The sequence below is a fragment of the Paramisgurnus dabryanus genome, chromosome 1 (genome assembly GCF_030506205.2).
Source record: "Paramisgurnus dabryanus chromosome 1, PD_genome_1.1, whole genome shotgun sequence".
NCBI lineage: Eukaryota > Metazoa > Chordata > Actinopteri > Cypriniformes > Cobitidae > Paramisgurnus > Paramisgurnus dabryanus.
The window spans coordinates 56,684,418-56,707,562 of record NC_133337.1 but is presented as its reverse complement, the minus strand read 5'-3'; the positions used below and the strand labels follow the sequence as shown (position 1 = coordinate 56,707,562).

The following is a 23,145-nucleotide window of genomic DNA, read 5'->3' as shown; positions in this document are numbered from 1 at the left end:
TCCGGGCAACCCAAATTTGGGTTTTATTGGCTACAGGTGTGCAGATGAGTGTGGCGATCGATGATTGGGCGATTCACGGAAGAGGAGGCACATAAATACTACATTGGAAGAACAGGAAGGGGAAGTTTATTCCGGCAGATGCTGCAGGTGAGACAGAATGGTTGGGGTGATCGGAGAAACGGATGTGTTGTGGATATTGTGGACTGGGTGAAGAGAAACTGAGGATTTTGCGTGAACAGACACCGGGCTGAGTATAAAAACTACCTTCATTGAAGTGTCATGTTGATAAGTGTTACTTACTTGGAAGAGATCGTAAGCAGTGAAGACTTACTGGAAGTACAGTGAAGGAGGCCGGCACGAGAAGTATTGTACTGTGGGCTGTGTCTACATCAGATATCTGGAAGGAAGAGGAAAAGATCTCATGTCAACGAAATTGTGAGTATTCTGAATTGTCATCGTGTCAGTGTTTACCTTGCAAGTGTGGAATATCAGTATGCCTCTAGTGAGTTGTGATTAGTGTGCAAGTGGCCCCACTGTGGAAAGGACTGGTGGGCGAGCCGGAACCAGCTAAGGAAGGAGTATGTTGCATTGTCGTGGCTGTGACGCTTTCATCTGGCCATCCACTGCATCGTTGCCCTCAATTTCCCAGGACGAAGCCCCGGTCCAATGTGGTTCTGACCTTAATTCACTATGAGTGTGTGGAGTGCAGTGGGTGAGTCTTTTCCTTTGATGTGTGTGTACACTTGGAAATTGCAGTGTCGTGCTGTGTCCATGTTGTCAGCAATCACCTCCTGGTGCTGGTGGACGACCACTTTCTTATATACGCTGCTTGTGACGTCCTGATCCCATTTTCCCCACCTGGTGGTGGCGAGGCAAAGGTAACAAGTAAGGAACTGTGTGAATATTGTGGGGAACGTCAACGGAGGGAAGTATTGGCTGCTGCATGGAAAACTACCTGTGTTGTCTCTGTGTATGATTACCTGTCTGTGGAGTGATTTCAGAGGCCCGCCCCTGTCTAGATCTTTTGTCCTGTCAGTTGGAAGAGAGGTGAGGGAAGCGTTTGACCTATTCCTGTGGTACATGCTGGGCATGACAACCTACCTGAACTTACCCATTGTGGTGACATCAGCCGAGGCCGCGTCAGGCCCAACGAGCAGCAGCTTCGACCCGTACCTCCATCTGCCCTTGTTCGAAGCCAAGAGGTGGTGTATCTTTCCCCATATATTCTAAAGTTAGAGCCAGCGTATTACCATGGTATACTTATGCCCAAAGTAAAGATCCAGTGTGCCCTTCTGTATACTCAACTGTACGCCCAAAGCTAAGAGCCAGCGTATTACCCTTGTATACTTACCTGTATGCCCAAAGTAAAGATCCAGTGTGCCCTTCTGTAAACTCACCTGTACGCCCAAAGCTAAGAGCCAGCGTATTACCCTTGTATACTCACCTGTACGCCCCAAAGCTAAGAGCCAGTGTATTACCCTTGCATACTCGCCTGTATGCCCAAAGTCAAGATCTAGTGTGCCCTTCTGTATACCCACTTGTACGCTCAAAGCGAAGAGCTCGCGTATTACCCTTGTATGCTCAAAGATCTAGTGTACTGCCCTGTATACTTACCTGTATGCTACGCCCACCTAGGTCTTCAGTGACAGCAGTGGCTGTTCAACCGTCACTCAAGTGAACACGCCCTTAATTATGCAGAAATTTAAGGCTTAATATCATTTAAACGGATGAGTTACAAAAAAATTCACCCCCTCATAGTTGTCATGAAGGGCAAAATTAGCTATACAAACCAAAAACACTTTTGTACCAGGCTGTAAACATATTATTTTCTGCTCTAAAGTTGGGCATTTTAACATGGAGGTCTATGGGAAGACTTCCTTTTGGAGCCAGACTCTAGCGGCCAGTCGATTAATTGCAGTTTAAATCACTTCCGTATTGGCTTCATCAGAGAGATCAGAAGGTTGCCCCTTGGTTAAAACTGCCACTTTGTAGGTGTGAGCAAATGTGAAGTTTTGGGTGTGTCCTGTTAAATGCAAATAAGTTAAATGCAAATTTAAAATGTCAAAAGTCTTTGGTGTCCCCAGAGTCCCCAGAGTTAATATTGCCAGTTTGTAGGTGTGAGCAAAAATTTGCCGTTTTTGGGTGTGTCCTTTTAAATGCAAATGAGTTGATCTCTGCACTAAATGGTAGTGCCGTGGTTGGATAGTGCAGATTAAGGGGCGCTATTATCCCCTTCTGACATCACAAAAGGACCCACATTTCAGCCAATTTTTTCACCTGGTTGCAGAGAATGGTTTACCAAAATTAAGTTACTGGGTTGCTCTTTTTCACATTTTCTAGCTTGATATTAGCACTGGGGACCCCCTATTATAGCACGTGAGGTAAACATTGAAAAAGTCAGAATTTCATGGCATCTCCCTTTAACAGTCAAGTCTCGTTAAACAAGTCCTCCTGAAAAACGTTAAGTTTATCAAATGGCTATCAAACGCTTGAGGTATGCTCTCAACACGGAAAAACATAAACCAACAAACAAGCGGAAATATAGGCTATATCCAGTGTTGGGTAAGTTACTCAAAAAAAGTAATTAATTACTAGTTACTAATTACATCTTTAATCATGTAATTAGATTACTTTACAAATTACTCTCTAAAAAAAGTATTTAATTACTTATTACTAATTACTTTCTAAATCCTATTTAGTACATGATACAAGGATAGGCTTGAAATGGCTAAAAAAATCATATATAAAAGTACATCAATTATTCTGGTCCCACTTTAGAGTCCAATCATCTCTATTAACTAACTATTAACTACTTTTGCCTCAATATACTCCAAATACTGCTTATTAATACAAAAGAAGTTGTTAATTTTAAGTATTGGTAGAAATGGTGAGGGTTAAGGACGTAGAATAAGGTTTTGCAAAATCAGATATTTGCTAAGCATTAATAAACAGCCAGCATCTCATTATTATTAATGCTAATAATCAACCAGTTAATAGTGATAATTTTAAACTTAAACCATGTTAAATCCACCTTTGTATTACTGTTAATAACATAATAGTTTTAGAGTCCATACACAGTATTTAGTTACATCAAAAGTAACTGTAATTAGATTACAAGAAAAATAAGAGTAATCCCTTACTTTACTTTTTCAAGGGAAAAGTAATTTAATTACAGTAACTAATTACTTAGTAACTAGTTACACCCAACACTGGCTATATCATTACAATTACAACGGGAGAATTTACGCTATAAACACTTGGTGGCCAAGGACGCAAAGGTGCGCAGAAGATGTAAGCATTTACATTTTAGGGACAGCTACAATAGAACATTTAAAAAAATAGAAAATAGAGATAATAAAAAATTCGATCTCCAGCAATGTTCCGTCTATTTTTTCTATTGGCACGTGCCGTGAGCAGGTACATTTTAGTGCGTACAACGACGTAGTTGTTGTAAAAAACAAACTACACGTAAGAAAAGTAATGTGGCAACTTTTAATTACGATTATTTCACTATTAAATACGTCTGTCCGTAGCCAATCCCTCTCGTGTCTCCTCCTCTTAACGCGCTCTCTCTCTCCTACAGGCGCGCGCTCTACAGTTCGGCATCCGCGGTCTCGCATCTCACTTCTGTCATCTCCACAAAGCAGCCTACAGGAGCACAGTGCTTACACGGGGCTGAAAGTAACCAAAATCAACATAACAACTGGATTTGAGATAAACATCAGTTTGAGCGGACTTTTTTACAGAAATCTGTGGTTGTGATTTAGCTGCCCACCATAACAGACGTTTCAGTTTTAAAATGCAAACCTCCCCGAATGGCTTTGTTCACCCATGTGGATTTATGCCGTACTGTCAGTGGTAGTACCAACTCGATTTACTCCTTCAGTTTATCCTTTAAGGGAAGACTTCAGGATGAGATGGACAGTCCTGCTCTTGAAATACGTCTTGGTGAAAGTTCTGGTGCTGTTGGGCAGCGCGGACGGGCAGCTCGAGGGCTTTATAATGCTGTCAGGATCCAATGGGTCCCGTGATGAGGAGAGCAGCGTTTCAGAGCCTCCACATATTGAGGACAAATGTCGGGGTTACTACGATGTGATGGGACAGTGGGACCCGCCGTTCGTTTGCCGAACAGGCAATTATTTGTATTGTTGCGGCACTTGTGGCTTTCGATTTTGCTGCGCTTATAAAAACTCTCGCTTGGATCAAAGCACTTGTAAAAACTACGATACTCCAGTGTGGTTAACAGGACAGACGCCATATAAGAAAAAAGACCCCAGACACGATCCAACAAGAGATAAAACAAACATGATTGTGTATGTAATTTGTGGAGTAGTGGCGATCATGGCACTAGTCGGGATATTTACAAAACTCGGACTAGAAAAGGCTCATAGACCTCATAGGGAAAGTATGTCTCGGTAAGTTACTTCTATAGTCATCTGGGCTTTCTTTGCATCGCAAATGTTATTAAAAAATGATAATGAATAAGTGCACTGTGTTCCCCCTCCCATTTTGCCTTTATTTTTGAGAAAAAGACACCATTGAGACTTTATTAGTTCAAGAGTTATTGTTTTCTTCATGCAATAGAAGTTGCAGACAATCTCAAGGCAAAAATACCTCTTATTATGATACAGTCGGTATTCATTTTGAGCCAAACGTGTTTTTTACCTATTTTTAATGAAATGCACATATTCTTTAAAATAAATGTGATTAAAAGTTCCTAACAGTAATGCCATACAAAAATGTGTTTACCCCCCCCCATTTTGCATTGATTTTTAAACAAAAGATCCCACTGAGATTGTGTTAGTTCAATAGTTATTGTTTTCTTCATGCAATAGAGGTTGCAGACAATCTCTAGGCAAAAAGAATGCCTCTTATCATGATCCAGTCTTCATTGATTTTGAACCAAACGTGTTTTTTTTACCTATTTCTTATTATATGGACACACTCTTTAAAATAAGTGTGAATAAAATGGTTCCTAACAGTAATGCCATACACAGCGATGCTGTCAAGACAGTGATTTTTGGTTACACAAAGAACCATTCAGTTAAGAAAACCCTTTTTTTTGCTAAATGGTTCAATAAATAACCTTTAACATGAACCTTTTCGATTTACAAATAGTTCTTTGTGGTGAAAAAGGTTCTTCAGATTATAAAAAGGTATGAATGAAATGGTTTTAACTGGATGGTTCTTTGAGGGACCAAATATGATTTTTCTGTGTCATCAAATCTTTTAAGCACCATTATTTTCAAGAGTGCCGTTTTCTCTACAGCGAACCATTTGTGCAAGAGTAAGGTTCTGAGGATGTTAAAGGTTCTTTATAGATCTATAAAGACTGCCAAAAACCTTTTAATGAATCTATTCTCAGCCCTTTAGATATTGGTGGTTTCGAAAGAAACACACAGTATGCATCTGTGTAAATTTCTCAATTTAGTCTATTTTAAAAACTGTCCTAAACTAGTTGTGGAAACATGACTTACATGGTTAAACACGCTTTACAAACCGTATTAGTTATTACAGCATGTTGCATAACATCCATTTTTACCCTTTATCTACTCAGCTTGGATAGTGGAGGTGGGCATCTCTTGTTGCTACTGATGCAGTAGGTCAAAGCCTCTGATGAGAGGTGTGCAGCCCACAGCGTGCAGGTTGCTGAAAGAGTGCTCTTCCATTCTCAGAGGAAACAAATTTAATGTTCACTGTAAATCAGCACCACGGACAGCAACAGTAACAGGACTTGAATGAATAGAAGTGAATCTATTGATCACTGTTTACTGTTTCGCTGTGGTCTCTATCTAAAGCGAGACAGTAATCCGAGTCTGAGGCAATCCAATAAAATACTAAGTCAAGAAAATTGCTTGTTATTTAACAGAGCGGTGGCAAGTGTGATGCAAGGCGCCCGTCAGAGTCAACACGAGGAGGCCATCGGGATGCACACACAGCATTACGACACAGTGCAGGCGAGAGCACACAACATGCGTAAGTTGATAATGCCTACTTTCTCTTAAGCATAACCGTTGGACTGGATGGTTCAAATGGACTGAAAGAGTTTAAGAACAATACTGTATCATACCTAATGGTTTAATATTATATCTATAATGCTCTTGTATACGGAATTACATGCTTATTACAAATAATAAAACATAATGCGTAAAGTTTTGCCCGTGATGCAAAATGGAACATTTGCTAGTTATGCAAATTTCCTGACTATATTATTCGAAGCTTGGTGTATATAAAGATTCGTAAAAGAAAGATGCTGAGAACGCAGGTTTTGAAACCTATTTATGGTCACCACCGTGGGCTGGCACCGCCGTTGTGTGTATGGTATTGCTTAACACAGATCAAACAGTTGAAAATGAATGGCTTTAGCACAAATGTTTAAACTCTCATTTGTTATGATACTAGAGTGATTGCATCACCCCCTCGGTGGATATCAACTCCCTAAATGTATCTGTGCTGAAAAAAAACACAAAACAAAGTGAGTCTTTCAAAGCCCCCCTCAGAGGCATCCATTTTGCTTGACACTGAAGATGTGAGTCAGTAGCTGCAGAAATTTCCCTTTTATCTTATTACAAAGATAATCTGACTTCTTCCTCACTGCTATGCTTATTGTTGAGATCTGAAGTTTTTTGAAAAGCTTTTTTGCAATGCTTTTCCAAGCACAAAGACTGAACAGAGGGATAATATATCATTTATTTTTCTTAAGCCAAGCACCTGCATGATCCTAAATAATGATTCTACAATGGTTCTAAATAGCACTAGATTAGATTTAGTTTTTTGGCTTTTTATTTATATAATGTATTTGTCGTAGTGTACATTCAATGTATACATATTTTATCAGCTTTTGTGTTCCCTGAAAAGTAAACCCATGATTTCGGCATTCATTATTCTCTCATGGCAATTAATATAAATACGAGGTGGCTAATTCGTATGACCACATTTGTACGTTTTTGTAATATTTGCTTTCGCCCCTGTGTTGTTGGGGTTGCAACCCTGTATCACGGAATTATGTACATATATAGTCACGTACATTTGTGAGTCTTGTCCGTGACACTGACACGTTTTTCCGCCTTTTTGTGTGAACATGTCACATATTTCTGTTTACGTTTCATTGTCACGTATTTGTTACTCAACTGTTTTGTCCTATTTTCAAACCATTGACGCTTCGGTGTAGGGTTAGATTTGGTGTTTGCGTTAGGATGTCAATTTAAGTATGGGTTTCATACCTTTTTTTAATGATTCATTTTTTTATATTTTATGATTTTTAAACCATTGTCGCCTGGCATTAGGATTAGAGTTGGGTTTGGGTAAGGATGTCATTTTATGTAAATCTAACCCTAAACCGAATCGACAATGGTAAGAAAATAGGACAAAACAGTTGAGTAACAAATACGTGACAATGACATGTAAACCGAAATACGTGACATGTTCACGCAAAAAGGCTAAAAGACTCACAAATTTACGTGACTATAGGTACGTAATGTTGTGATACTGGGTTAGGGGTTAGGGTTGAGGTTAAATTTGGGGGGTTTTCAAATAATCTTACATTTTTGTAAGATTCGCATTGACATGTTTATATGAATTAGCCAACTCGTAAAACATATACGAATTCCCATGAGATAAGGCTGCATTAACAGTTCAGCAACAGGAACATACTTTCTTTGTAGGGTACAATGAAGTAACCGTTTTATTATGAGTCTGGATTTTTATTTTCAATTTTGTTTTCTGTTTATCGCATTGTTTTATAGTAATACACTGTTTAATAAGCTTAATTAATGGCAAAGCAAAATAGAGGATTCTTAGTACATCAATAATGATATACTCAGCCATTACATGGAATCTAACACAAGCCATAAACAAGCTTGATATCTTACAGTATACATATTCACTATCATGTCAGTTCAGTAATTGAAAATCACACTATTAGAATAATTATGGCTAACCAGCTCCTAATTCATAGACCTAAGTGTAATTATGTGAAATGCTATTAATCTCTGCCCTCACCAATCTATTATACCATCCTCTGGGCTATATAAGATATGAGATAATGATTTGAATTGAAATAATGAGAACCAACATACAGTAGGACCTGAGTATATTACTCCAAAGATTATGGAGAGGATTACTTGAATTTACCTTAAAGTTTTCTAAATTATCTAAAGGTCAGGCCCTTTGTGGCGAATAATGAGACCTTTTGTGTTTTAAAGCTGTCTGAATAAGGTATCAAAGACTAGAAAATAAGAATGTATAAGAGAAAGCTGACATTTAGTTCCTGTCTTTTCAAGTGGAATGTGAAACGATTTGTCACGTAGAAGATTGTTAAATCCTAACCTCAAAAGACACTTTACATTTTAGATGACAGATGTGATATTATTACTTTTAACATGAAACAAGAGAAGGACAAAGAGACATTCGACTGTGTTGAAGGTTAAACTATTAATAGTTTAATGTAAAGCTGGTTAGATAAGAGATTGCATTTAAGTGAACCGATACATGCGCTGATTACAAAAGTTTTATGATTTCCTACTCTCATCTCTTAGAGATACGTTTTTGAAATGTAATGCAAGATTTAGAGGCATGCAAGATGAAAATCTGTTATGCATTCTTAATTTCTTTTCTTCATGAACTTTCAGTGGTCACGAGAGAAACAGAGACAGAAAGATACTGCATGCATGCTGGCTTCTTCATCTTCTCATATTTTTCCATTGACAAGCTGATAAAAATGATCTAGATGCTCGCTTACAGAGCACTGAATGATCCCATCAAAGGTCTCATTACCTCACCGAAAGGGTACAATTACTAGACCTTTATTCGCTATGAGCCACGATTTTGGAGAATTCAATGCTGTGCTCCATTACCATCACAGCTTGGTATTATGAGAGTATCCATGGCTTAAAGGAGAAAGAAAAAGAGAAATGAAAATCGAATGCCTTTATATTTTTGGTCATGCTTTGAAATACTCAAGAAGCCCAGTGTGATTTCTATTATTTTACTGTATAGAATCTCAATTTCTGCAGGTATACGTGACCTGAACTGTATTTTTATGAGAAACTGAGGCACTGCTGTGTATGACTGTTGATCAAGTGGTATCTTTAGCAGTGCCACAGCTCAAGTAATTACCATAACAGGGTATCCCAATAGAAAGCCTAAATCTGTTTTCTTGTATTCATTTTGATTTAAGTGCCAGAACAAACATCTGAAAACAAGAACTTCACATTGTATTAATTGGTAAAGCATTGCATTAGCAGAGCAAAGGTCTTGGGTTCAATCCCTAGGGAATGCCCACATGTTGATAAAAACAATGTATTGTATAGTAAGCTGCTTTGGATAAAAAAAGCCATTTACAAGTGCAGTCTCTTTTTTAATATAATGAATTATACTGCTCATGTTTAAGTCTGTTGCATTTTTCAACAGTGTGACTCATCTTCCTGTTGACACTATTTGCAATACCCCCATTTAGTGTAAATTGTTGTGGTTCATTCTTAGTTCAAGTCAGTGTTTATAGTAGGTTTCTTATTTGAAATTTTCTGCTGATTTTCTGCCTATTACCCAGTGGTGGGCGGTGGCTTCTTTTTTCAAGGGTGAACGATTCGAAGTTTGTTTCAACATTAAGGTAGCCTGTCACGTGTATGGTCCGTGGTTTTAAAAATATGTTTTTGGTGAACCTATGTGCATCACGTGTCTTGTCAAAATAAGTGCCTGCTGCAGATGCGTCTAAAGGGTTTACGATAAACGAGACCCTCGTGTTTGCCAGATATTCACATCATCTCATGCGTAATCAGAGTTTAGTGTTAAAGGACAAGTTCGGTATTTTAGACTTAAAGCCCTGTTTTCAGATTGTTTATGGTGAAATAGAATGGTTTTGACTGAAATTTCGACATTTTCGGCTGCCCTGAGAATTTTCGCGTGTTTGTGTTTCAGCTCAGACCTCTACAATGGGTTTAATGGTGCACTGGAACAATCCTTCCTAAAATGCATTAAACTTTCGTTTACAAAGACATGAAACTCACCGAGTGGTCAGGGGTGTTCACTGATATGCTGACACAAAAATCGCTGCAAAAGACGCATTCCAACAGCTGTTTTAGCATTCGTTGTTAACTTGTGGACCTATTTTCCCAAACGCCTCACACCCGTACATTCTTCCGCTTAGAGCTTGAATAATAAACACTCCAGCCCAGGTGGTGGCGCTAATCCGCCTTTGCCTATTGCAAGAATAGAAACAAAGTTCCCGGCGCGGAGTAATACCGTACCTCACAGCACATCTAATATATGTCAATGGAGTTGGTAAAAACTACGATAAAACCTGTTGGAATGCGTCTTTTGGAGCGATTTTTGTGTGAGCATACCAGTGAACACCCCTGACCACTCGGTGAGTTTCACGTCTTTGTAAACAAAAGTTTAATGCATTTTAGGAAGGATTGTTCCAGTGCACCATTAAACCCATTGTAGAGGTCTGAGCTGAAACACAAACACGCGAAAATTCTCAGGGCAGCCGAAAATGTCGAAATTTCAGTCAAAACCATTCTATTTCACCATAAACAATCTGAAAACAGGGCTTTAAGTCTAAAATACCGAACTTGTCCTTTAAGGGAGTGTCTTGCGTGTATTTTGTCAATGTGAGCGTCTCTTTTATCATAAACTGTTTTGACACGTGTGCAGCAGGCACTTATTTTGACAAAACACGTGATGCACATGGTTCACATGACGCAACAAACACATATTTTGAAAACAAGAGCAACACACATGACACTCCGAACACATATTTTGAATTTGCGCCCCTCGGAAGAGCAGTCACGTGCCGCCACTGCTATTACCTATTAAGTCTTCATACAGATGTCGAGGTCAGGCCATGTTCACACATTAAACAAACCATACCAGATTTTGTTTGGAACCGGACAGAGACCACCTCTTCTGCTGGGTCTTGGTGCGTTTGTTTCACTGTAAAATATTTCTGTAGAAATTACAGTACTGTCAGCTGGTTGCCAGTAACTTACTGTAGATTTAGATTTATGTTATTTACTGGCAACAGTTTGTTTAAAGTTAACATGAAACATTTTCAGTCTTTATCTTCTACTGGCAACTTGCTGCAGAAATACATCAATTTTTTTACAGTGTATTCACACCTGCCCAAAAGATCCACACCAACAGGGGAAGTGAACTTGAGTTTGAATCAGTCGACCCAAACAAACAATACACAGTATTATTCATACTTGTCTTGTCAGCTTGATAGTAAAAAGAAGAGGGACAAAATAAAGATAAGAGCTGTCTATGATCTAATGATCTTTATCTCTAACATACTAGAGTCAGGCTCTGATAAACACGATATAGTGCCCTAGGGTGACCACATTTGAAGTGCCCCTCACATATTTTAAACGTCTAGTCATTGCAGGGCTCCAGACTAACTTTTTACTAGGAGCACTGTAGCCCCTAATAATTTTAGGAGTACGCCTTAAAGGGAGAGTAAGTAGGCTAGGGTTTTAAGTGGTTTATTAATCAAAATCAATGTCTTTATTCATAAATTTGTACTCGTTGGTGTCAAATGACCTCTGCCAGTTATCTGACTTTTCTTTGTAAGCTTAATATTTCTAATCTTTATTTACATTAAACGGGTAAGTCCAAGAAGGCTTCCATGTCGTTCCGCCATACACTCTCAGAAATAAAGGTACAAAACTGTATCTTTTCTGTCACTGGGGCTGTACCCTTTCAAAAAGTACAGCTTTGCACATATAGATTTCATTTTAGTACCTCAGAAGTACATACTGGGACCAAAGAGAGCACATTAGTACCTCAAAAATACATATTAGTATCTCAAAGGTACATATTGGTACTAAATGTTTACATATCTGTACCTAATGGTCCATACAGTTACCTTCTTAAAGGTTGCTGCCCCATTGACAGCTAGGGTACATATTTTGACTTTTTTTAACAATATAGGTCCTTAGGTACGGTAATATACCCAAAATTGTATTCTGTTTTGTATTCCTGTAAAGGTACCAAACAGAAACTTAGGGTACAGCCCCAGTGACAGAAAAGGTACAGTTTTGTACCTTTATTTCTGACAGTGTACTGATAAACTATAACAGCAGAGATGGACAAAACGCACTAGCCTACCGACGCGTTTCCTCTTTTTCATTCAGAACACGTGAACTAGCTGAAACAGACAAGGAGATCAGTGAGTACATAACGGCTACCGTAGTTGCAACATGCATTTGGAAAAGCGAGGCGCTAGAGAGCAGTATTAGTTTGAACTAGATTGAGGTAAATCCTACTTATTGTCCCTTTAAATCAGCCTGCAATGCAATTATTTACATTTCCCCCCAAATAACTGTATTACTAACAAATACTTTGATAATATATTTATTGTACATGTCCATGTACAAATGATCAAACTTTCAGAAAAGGAAGTTGTGAACCAAAGAATCATACAACCCTCTTGACTAATTGTAGCCAAGATACCCCAAAAGACTCAATTTACAACAAAAGGTAGACTACAACATATGATGATATGATATACAAAAAGTATATCCAGGTATGTGACAAAAAATCAATGCTAGAAAATTCATATACATACATATATACATATATCATATATAATCATAACCATATGGTAGATAATAAAAATACCTTTAAAATGTTTTTTTTAATGATTAAAATCAGATTAATTATTAAGAAAGTTATGGAATTTTTAAATTCGGAAATTAGGGGTAATTTTTGTACCTAATTAAGACAGTAAAACAATGAAAAATTGTGACCTGTTCTGCTTGACCAAACACTTCAAAATATCAGAACTTCCTCATTTCTTGGTCTATTTGCATAATTCAAACACCACAGTGTAGGTAATTAAAAGCCCAATAAGATTAAGATGAACTCTTTTTAAAAGGTACATATAAAAAATGTATTATTTCTGATTAACCACTAATTAATGAAACTGAGAGCATCAATCCATGCATATCTTTCAAAATCCTCTCACATAAACGCTATATTCACATATTTATTGTATTAAACAGACAATTGGCATTGCCACATGTATTTCATTGTTTCTTTAGTATTTCTTAATTGACTAATAATGCTGGCGAGCAATTTAAATTGTCAAATATTATTAATACTATCTAAATCTTAATCTACAAAGCAATTTTACTTATGCTAAAATTAGATTCTAATCTTTCGTTCTGTATGATTACTTTGAAAAATACTGCACGGATTGATGAAAACTGGAAGCCAATATGATTGAATGGGCGATTCTGCTACTGACAACAACGTCACTTGCGGATCGTAAAAAAACACATGCGAACTTCACCTAATTCAAGTTAAATGTATTCTATCAAAAGTGTTGGGTTTGAAACAAAAAATACTGACCTTCATAGCGGATTTTGATGCCAAAGACGAGAGAAATTTTGCTTTGCTTATAACTTTCTTCTTACGGCAGCCATCTTGGATATTCGAACGTGAGAATCAACGTGATGACGTAATTTATGTCACTAGTAAGGTATATGGGCTTTAGAAGTATTAACAAAGCAAAGATATGACAGATTTCCTAAGTCACCAACTTGTCTGGCACTGATTACAGGAACACAGCCACGTGAACAAAGCGGTTGTGCGTATATAGGTCAGTTTGTCACATACCTACTAATATCCAGTGTTATCCAGTTAGCATATTGTAATGAGATGAGTTTCATGGCTATACATACTTGTATCCTTTACACGTTTCTCGTATACTTTACAGTTTTCCTATCCAGGGCACCTGACTTTTATTCTCATCTATAATGTTTTGGGTATTAATTAGGTTCTCCTGCTATCTCTCTCTCTCATCTCTGCAATGAGATGTTGTGTTCGCCCATGCCTACATCCACCACTGCACACTTGTGGGCTCATGATCTACTCATCTTTTAAAATACTCGTAAAATAACAATTAGAAGAAATTCCAAATTTGCAGCTAGCACATTGTAAAAATGCTCACACTGTCTCAAAAACTTGATCGCAGTCTCGGGCGCTATTGGCTCAATCCCCAATCGCCCAATCCTGCCTATGGATAATCCAGCCCTGACTAGAGTGCTATGATTTTGTAGTGCTTTCTGCTCTGTTTTCCAATGATAACACTATAAATAATCTTGTGAAAGCCCATTTTCCAACTTTTATTCTTTCTTTGAGCTCTGAGCATTAGATACACTTGAGAACCTACATGTGACCGGTGCAATATATCACCCCTACCTCAGCACAGCACCATACCATCCCGCTTACTGGGCCATGGTTTATTCGCCTTAAGGCGGGGAGCATATTTCTATTGGCTCAACAAGGGTGGACACCATGGCTGCCATGCGACAATAGCAGCACCCCCCACCCCATTCCCCTAACAGGGATTGCATTCAGGTCTACCCTCGCTCCACCAAGGAGAACTGGCTCAGATTTCACACACAGAGGACAGACTGGCATCTTTTTTCCTTCTGAGCAGAAGACACACTGGGGGAACAGGGACATGTGGCTATCTAATGTGCGTCACTGAAACGGCGCTCATACAGGTCTGCTATTTGTTGCCAATGCTAAATTTACTTCAAAAATTTACTTTCCATGTCAGAGGGAAAAACAAACTAGAAAACTACTAGAAAAAATCGAGTAAATGTGGGGATCAATGGTAAGATTTTATTTTTGTAAAAAAAAAAAAGAAAATAATAGGAAGCGGTAGGGATATTTATTTTTGAAATGGTGGTTCTGCTAAATGGCTTATTTTTGGAAATGGATGAAGTTAACTTTATCAGTGCCAGACACATCAGTTAAGATTATCTACACAGCAGAGCAGTAACCTCAATACTGAATTTTGGAAGATCATAAATGTTAAATGTAGGCAGCTTGCTTGCCCTTTATTATACGCTTTATTTAGTTTCCTACATATGCAAATGTACCATTTTAGAATTGCAATGCATCTGATGGATCTCTGAATCTCAATAACTATGCATTATGTATCGCACCAAGAGCTTAACAGGCTTTTAAGTGATTATTTCAGAGGAGCTACGATATTACATTACCGAAAGAATTATTAAAGAAAGATCATTTCAAAAATAAAGATCAGTTTGCTATTAACTTGTGAGAACCTTGAGATTTCTGATGTGTTGATTCTGGATGCTTTTGTCTACAACAGATTTAAAGAAGCAAAGATGGATAAGCAGTAAGAACTTTTTCTAAATCTTATTCATCCCAGCATTTGTTTGCACCAAAACTGTTTTTGAGATGTGAATCTGCCTTTAAAAAATACACACTTTTTTTCAAACCGATAACTGCTACTGTCAAGACAGATAACACATTGTGTCACTGTGAAAGCAACACTAAGACAACTGAATTATTCCACATGTAAAGCACACAGTGTAAAGCACATATATAAGCATATATTTTTGGAATCTTTTATGATCCCTTGGGTGACACCACCACAAGCTTTAAAGAACAACTGACAATCTGTTTCATAATTCACATATACTTGACTTAACCCCTAACTTTCCACTTTGTAAAAAATCTTATTTTGTCTTAAATGACATCTTTCCCTAGCTTCAACTCTATTTACTTGCTCCTTATGCGGCTTTCACATAGGATGCTGTGCGCTGCGCTCGCCGCTGGGTTCGGCGCAGCCAAGCGATTTGTGCTCTGATGGCCAGACCAAAGTAGGCGGTGTTTTCAATAAATTACTACAGTGTTTATATTTGCGTTAAATAGTCGACGAGGAATACAGAGACTGATGTTGCTCATCTCCATTTCACGTAACCTTAAGCATACCTACAACAAGCTGCTTGACTTAAACCACACCTAACATGCCAACTTGAATTGCTTACGTGTTTCCATGACACGGCTTTCCTTCCGATGTCTCTGTAGAAGCATAAACTTGTATTATAAAGCTCTGAGAATCCCGAGTATAAGCTTTCGTCCATTTTGCTTGTTTGGATGCCCCATTTCTATTGGCCGCGCGGGTAATCGTCACAGAGCGCAGCGCAAAAGTTAAACTATTTTGAACTTTGACCGCGGCGTGAGCGCAAGCTGCGCTCCGATGCGCTCGCGCTTTGCTCGGCGCAACAAAAACTCGCCCTCGCGCGGCGCAAGCCATTGAAATGAATGGGTTTCATAGAGCAGCGCACACCGCTTCCTATGTGAAAGACCCATTAGACAAAATGTTGCTCTCTCATTCATAAGACACTTATGATAAAATCAGCATTTTAATTAAAGGTGCAGGTCCACCGCTCACCCCTCCTTTTGAAACACATAAAGAAGCTACGATAGCAGGACAAACATGTCGTTGTCTGAGGCAACATAGTGATGAAACAGGCTTTGTAGAGCATTTTGTCTATTTAGGGCTATTGTAAAAACATGGCGGCACAAAATGGCGACTTCCTTGTAAGGGGACCCACATGTGTTGAAGAAAACGGCTCATTCTAGGTAATAATAAACCAATTCAGTTCATTATAAGGTCTTTTTTAAACCACTGAAAATATAGTTAAAAATACCTCAAATTTACACAATGCACGTTTAATAAATATAAACCTAAATATATTCTTTGAGTGTTAAGTATTGTTTCTTTTTATTTTAAACATTTCTCCCTTTTAAGGATGTTTAGAAATATTTTTTCATGGCACAAAATTGAAAGCTATGGGTAAAACACTTTCTGGTTATGAGGCTAACAGTTCAAAACGTATTGAATTGCATTCAAACCAGGCTGACTTTTTCACCTGTAGTCATCAATCATGCATGCATTGATTTCAGTTCTTGTGGCTTTTCCGGTCCTTCCCCCAACATGACTGATTGTGTAGTTGGCATGGTGGACACGCTGCTACAAGCACAAATACACAAAATCTAATCCTTAGATCAACATAGCACTGCCCTAAAATTATGCATAATTCATTTCATGTAGCAGTCAGCAGTAAGGGAAAATGACAGATTAATGTATTGATGGGAAAAACATTTAGCACCTCAAGACAATTTATTATTTGACATGATGGGAGTCATTTCCATTCACTTTCTGTTCAGTTCTGGTTTTAAGTGGACAGTTGGATTTATTTGTCATGTGGAGTAGAAACCTTAATGAATGAAACAATAACCGAAATGTAATTTTGTACATTAATTTTGTCAAATAACGTTTGGCAAATTATAATAAAAAAATACCAACACTTAACAGAATTTATATTGTATATATGATTTCTTTATGGGATTATGCCCCATTGCCATTCACCTCATCTAAAGAGAGCACTAAACTTGTCAAAGCCCAGCCCTACAAAGACAAACACTATCGGGCGGTTTCCCATGCAGACAGCTCTTATCCTAGTCCCAGACTAAAGTGCATGTTTGAGCTGATATCAATTTCAAAACACCTCTTCCTGACTGATTGTTTTTTAGTAAGGTATGTTTGTAAAAACTTCTTAAATGACCTAATATAAATAAAGCCTAGTCCTGGATTAACTTATATATATATATATATATATATATATATATATTATTATTATTATTATTATTAGGCAAGATAGTTTTGCCTAATGTGTTGACCATGCACTCATGGATTGATTAAATATGTAAATTAATATTTTATTTTAATTAAATTCTATCTACCTCTGAGTGTTACACGGAATGTGACAAGACCGTCAAATAGCAATTCAATCAATAAATAATTTACATATTAATTTGTCAAAAGCAATTTTACAGAGCATTCAAGGCACATCAATTCAAGTAATCCCTGGAGGAATCAAATTTATGACCCTGGGATTGCTAGTACTCTCCTCTACTCTTTAAACTACAGAAATGTTAAAGTGACAAAATGTAAATTCGGCCTCTGGGGTACAGATGGAGGAGATCCAAATGCAGTTTCACAGACAAATAAACAGGCAGATTAAGTAGAGGTTAAATTGAATGCACTTTTAATGCTAACAGTAAACATGGATAAGTGCCACTCCATCAAGCCCTACAGTGAAAATGAATATTTACCTATGATTGAATTTTCACTCGTTACATTTAATTCCAAACAGCAGGGGCAGGACACAGGTCATAATTTGTGATCAACAATGGAGGCAGACTTACAATGTTATCCAGATTTTATAGTGATGGCAATGGCAACAATTGGCATTAACTGCATAACAGGTGTTAAACTGGATTGATCTGATGATTAGTGCTTTGATGTTGATAATAGATATATGAGGTGATGTTATCTTATTAGAATGTACATACATGCACAGACAAACAGCCACATAAGGTGATGTTGAAACTTTGAAGGGCCATCATAAAACCTTAACTTTGGAAACCGTTATTGGTATTGTTTAAGCCTCCACTCACTTAATTTGAGACTACATTCTCAACAGTCGTATATAAGTGCTATTTATTCATATATTTCACACATTTAGGCTAAGCTTTTACTGTATATATTAGTGTACACTACATTGTCTAGGCTCACAGCATCCTGGACAGCAATACTTTAACAATTCATAAAAGTTGAATTACTTTCTGGAATTTCGGTATAAAGGTAAAGACCGTGATTATTTTTCTGCACACTGTGAGTGTATATTAGTATAGTTTGTTGTTTGCTTATATCTGATTTGGAAGCTAGTCTGTAACATCAGACTTAACAAGCAGATACTTACAGCACAGGCGTAAAATTTCAAACTGTTCTCAAAATGATGTTTTTCAAATGAATAGAGGTTTTTGTAAGCTGTCCCAGATGTACTGACATATATATCACACTTGCATTTCCCACTAATCCTGCCTTGATGTATGATATTCATAAGCTCCTCATATCTTGATCTCTCATGTTCTCATGCGCTCCATCGGCAAAGAGCTTGAAACTTTGCTCAAAGGAATACTGAGGTTCCATATGGGATTACCCTTTACAAGGATTTTTCACCCTCGGAAGAACAGCAGTTATTTTTTATCTAACAGAAGGAGATCTATTGCCTTGCAGCACCATTTGTCCAATTCTGCTGCTGTCACACGGTCTCATATCCCGCAATGATCTTTCTATTGGACAATATAGCCAAATAAATAGAGAGTAAGAGAGAGTGTCTGGAATAGAATGGAGTCATCTGTGTACATGAAACACTGTTTGTGAATATGATAACAATATATTTGATATAATAAATTTAGTGTCAGCTGAATATAGCTACTAACTCTTTATAAGAGCAGCTCTGCACTATGCAGGTAATATCCTCCATAAAACTTAATGCAGTTTTGAAATAGTGTGCTTGCCATATCCTAATGACTGGGATGTCAGAAGAGTTTCATACATAAATGTGTCAGTAATAAGCAAGCCCACATAGAGTCTGTGCTCTACAAAAATCTCCATGGATTTACACAAAATTTAAACTTCTGTGAATCACAAAGCTCCTCACCCATGCATGATAATTTATTAAATATTTGGCAAATTTCATAATGATTCAAGCTATCAGTGAAATTGTAGCATGCCTCATTTAACACGTTTTAAATACATTCCTCTGAATTTCACACATTTTTCCACAAAATCAGCAGAAATATAAGAATGCAAGCAGTGTAAATTGCACACATATGTGTGCAATTTATGTGTGTGTGTATAATAGCCACTACACTTGACATTTCCATTTATGCATTAACAGACGCTTTCATTCAAAGCAAATTACAGTGCATGACAAGGTATACATTTATCAGTATGTGTGTTCCTGGGGTTCAAACATCTACCAGTCATAAGTACCACAGGGATATTTGTAGCAATAGCCCAAAATACATTGTATGGGTCAAAATAATAGATTTTTTTAATGTTAAAAGTGAGGGGAAACCTCTGTCATGAAGCCAACACTGAAGTAACTTAAAATGCAATTCATTATCTGGCCACTAGACCAAAAGAGAGTCAATCCCATACACCCCATTATGTTAAAATGCAAATTTACTGCAGAAATAAGTGTTTTCAGCCTAGTACAAAAAGTGTTTTTGGTCTATATAGGTAATTTTGCCCTTCATGACAAATGTGACGGTACATTCACACAGGGCATAAGCATTAACCCAACTCATTTACTTTTAATGGATGACGTCATGCGTTGCCAAATTAAATTGTGGTGGACCCGTCAATGTCGGGTCACTGCTGTTGAACTTTCAACTGTATCAAACTTCTGCCCAAACGCTTGTGCGCCCAATTCAACCACGGCAATCATAACGACACGCCCCGTTTCTATAGCATCAAATTACTAGCTAAAATAAAACGTATTACAAAAAAGAACAATTGAACATATATCAGTGTGATATCAACTACCTAAAAATCATTTTTCGGAAACTTTTATTGGAAGTGTAAATATTTTTTTTATTTAGAGCAGTGTTCCATTAGTTTGAGGGTGGGGTTTATGACTTGTACTGCAGCCAGCCACCAGGGGGCGATCAAAGAGCCAGTGGCTTTACTTTTCAAGACTTATGAGGCACACCCGGCGTTAACGCTTCCATCCCGTCACCCCTCGTTCAGACAGCCAGCGACGTTATCGCTGTGTGTCGCCCGTCTCTTTCAATGAGGCGTTTCTAAATCTGCTTGTCATAAACAAATGAGTACCATCCACGCCAGTAACTGACGAGAGAAGGATGACGTGAACTCCACTGCTTCTTTGTCATTGGTAGTCGCTCCCGAAATTCGCTTGACATTTGCATAAAGTTAAACTTTTCTTAACTTTCTCGCGTTGCTAGACACACTCCCATACGGTCGCCAACGGTCACTTTCGCTGGTGTCGCCGGAAGTCGCCCGGTTTCCATTGAAATGAATGAGATCGCGTCGCTGTGCTACTGCTGTTCGCTGGCTGTCTAAATGGGGCGTGAATGTACCGTGAGGTGGTGAATCTTTTAGTAACTCATCTGTTTAAATTATATTAAGCTTTAAAGTTCTGCATAGGGCGTGGCCACTTGAGTGACAGGTAGATTGCTGCAGCTATTACTAACGTCAAGCTAGGCGGGTGTGGTCTCAGCAACCAGTCACCTTAGGTCCACTCATCTCATTGCCAATGTACGCCTACTTTAGACTAAAAAAATGCTCTTCACAAACCTACACTTGTGTTAATTTTTTACACATTGTTTTGTGTTAACCTATTAATCACATTATGTGTTATTTCATGTTGTGTTAAGAGTGTACGGGTGATGTCACGGACAATACATCCATATTTCTTACAGTCTATGGTCAAAAATCATAGGATATTAAGCAAAGATGATGTTCTATGAAGATATTTTGCACATTTTCTTCCTATGTATATATATTAAACATTTATTTATCGTTAGTAATATGTGTTGCTAAGGAGATTTGTACAACTTTAAGGGGCGATTTTTTTTGCATCCTCAGATTCCAGATTTTGGATCTTAGCCATTTAGATGATGTGTAAATCTTAATTAAAAAATAATTGCCCCCTAAAATGCAAACTCGGTAAAAAACACAGCATAAATATTGTTCCTGTAGCTCAATAGTTAAAGCATTGCATTAGCAGTGGGAATGGCATGGGCTTGATCCCCAGAACCAACACAAAGTAAAATACTGATATAATGTTTTAATACTGTTGCTTTGAATAAAATCATCTCCCAAATTCGTTAATGTAATAACAAACATGAGTGGTGTTAAATATTTAGCAGTGTGCATTTTGTTCCATTTTTTAATGATTTTATGAACATGAATAACTTGACACGTACATCAGTCCCCCAGGATCCCATGTTATGTGACAATTAAAATGCCATTCGCTCTGGTTTCCATCACAAAAGCCAAAATATGACTTAATTAACAATAACCTTATATGACTTCACTGTGATAAACACAATGTACGACCAAGCTTGGAAACAATGAGTGACTCAAAGGCGATGATACTTGACATCTGGCAATAACTGTCCTGCCATGGCTGCATTTTCCTAATGTCAAGTGCAAGTGGCAGACACACAGAGAATAGTGCTCTCTGATTCGCAGTAGATATCATTGGTGAGCTCATATGCCCTTCTATCGCTTCCATCCCAGAGGGTTGTGCATCTCCCGAAATACCCTCCTGCATCTTTAATGAGTAACTGGAAAGGTATCTTATAGTCTCAGTGTATGTGCTTTGTGATAACCTTGACATTTTAACCTCAGGGCACTTTGAGGAGTCTGGGAATTTTAAGATGCACAGCTGTTGGTTTGAGGGATGACGTGCAGATGAATCGTAGTAAATGTATTAATAGTAGTAAATGAATGGGTTTTTGCATCAGGCAGGTGTGAGGTTTGATTGACAGGCAGGTGGCTAAGCAGATGCACTTGCAAAATTCGTAAATGGTCTTTTGTCGCAGTTTTGCTCTTATGTGTGTCAAAAGATCCTGGGGTGAATTCTGTACACAGTTGTGCCACATTTGAGCAGAGCATTTCTTTTTAACTAGCCAGCTGCAAACTTCGCAGGTGCAGAATGCAATGCAAAATGAATGCAATTTAGGCAGCAAAATAGCAGTGGTAATTAACTTGGGTAATTCCGACCTTTTTTAGCACAAAAATCCCTTTTTAGTTTGTGTACACTGTCAGATGATCAAAGATGGTCGCAGATAGATGGCTGTCACTGGTGCACTACCATTTAAAAAGGTCCTTATATGTATACACACCAATATGTACAGTACTTTTGAGGTACTTTTAAAAAGGTGACAAAAATGATGACCAAATAAACTTTATAACAGGACACATCCAGACATGCACAACGAGGACACAACCAGTTTTTCTGGATTTAAATAGCTGATCTGCTACAGGTATACAGTCAAAGTACATTGTTTCAGATTGTTAAACATTCACCTAAAGGATTATTAGGAACACCATACTTATACTGTGTTTGACCCCCTTTCGCCTTCAGAACTCCCTTAATTCTACGTGGCATTGATTCAACAAGGTGCTGAAAGCATTTTTTAGAAATATTGGCCAATATTGATAGGATAGCATCTTGCAGTTGATGGAGATTTGTGGGATGCACATCCAGGGCACGAAGCTCCCGTTCCACCACATCCCAAAGATGCTCTATTGAGTTGAGTTCTGGTGACTGTGGGGGCCATTTTAGTACAGTGAACTCATTGTCATGTTCAAGAAACCAATTTGAAATGATTCGAGCTTGTGACATGGTGCATTATCTTGCTGTAAGTAGCCATCTGAGGATGGGTACATGGTGGTCATAAAGGGATGGACATGGTCAGAACCAATGCTCA

General features: G+C 37.9%; 1 protein-coding gene across 1 annotated transcript in view; it reads left to right on the top strand.

Annotated features, from left to right (window-relative positions):
* The first annotated feature begins 3,599 nt into the window (after window positions 1-3,599).
* Window positions 3,600-23,145, top strand: part of shisa9a (shisa family member 9a) — a 60,534-nt gene continuing 40,988 nt past the window's right edge. Inside the window, exons 1-2 of the mRNA XM_065242488.1 lie at window positions 3,600-4,415; window positions 5,870-5,976. Coding sequence (XP_065098560.1) covers window positions 3,832-4,415; window positions 5,870-5,976 — 691 coding nt within the window. The 5' untranslated portion in view covers window positions 3,600-3,831. The remainder of the gene's footprint in view (window positions 4,416-5,869; window positions 5,977-23,145) is intronic.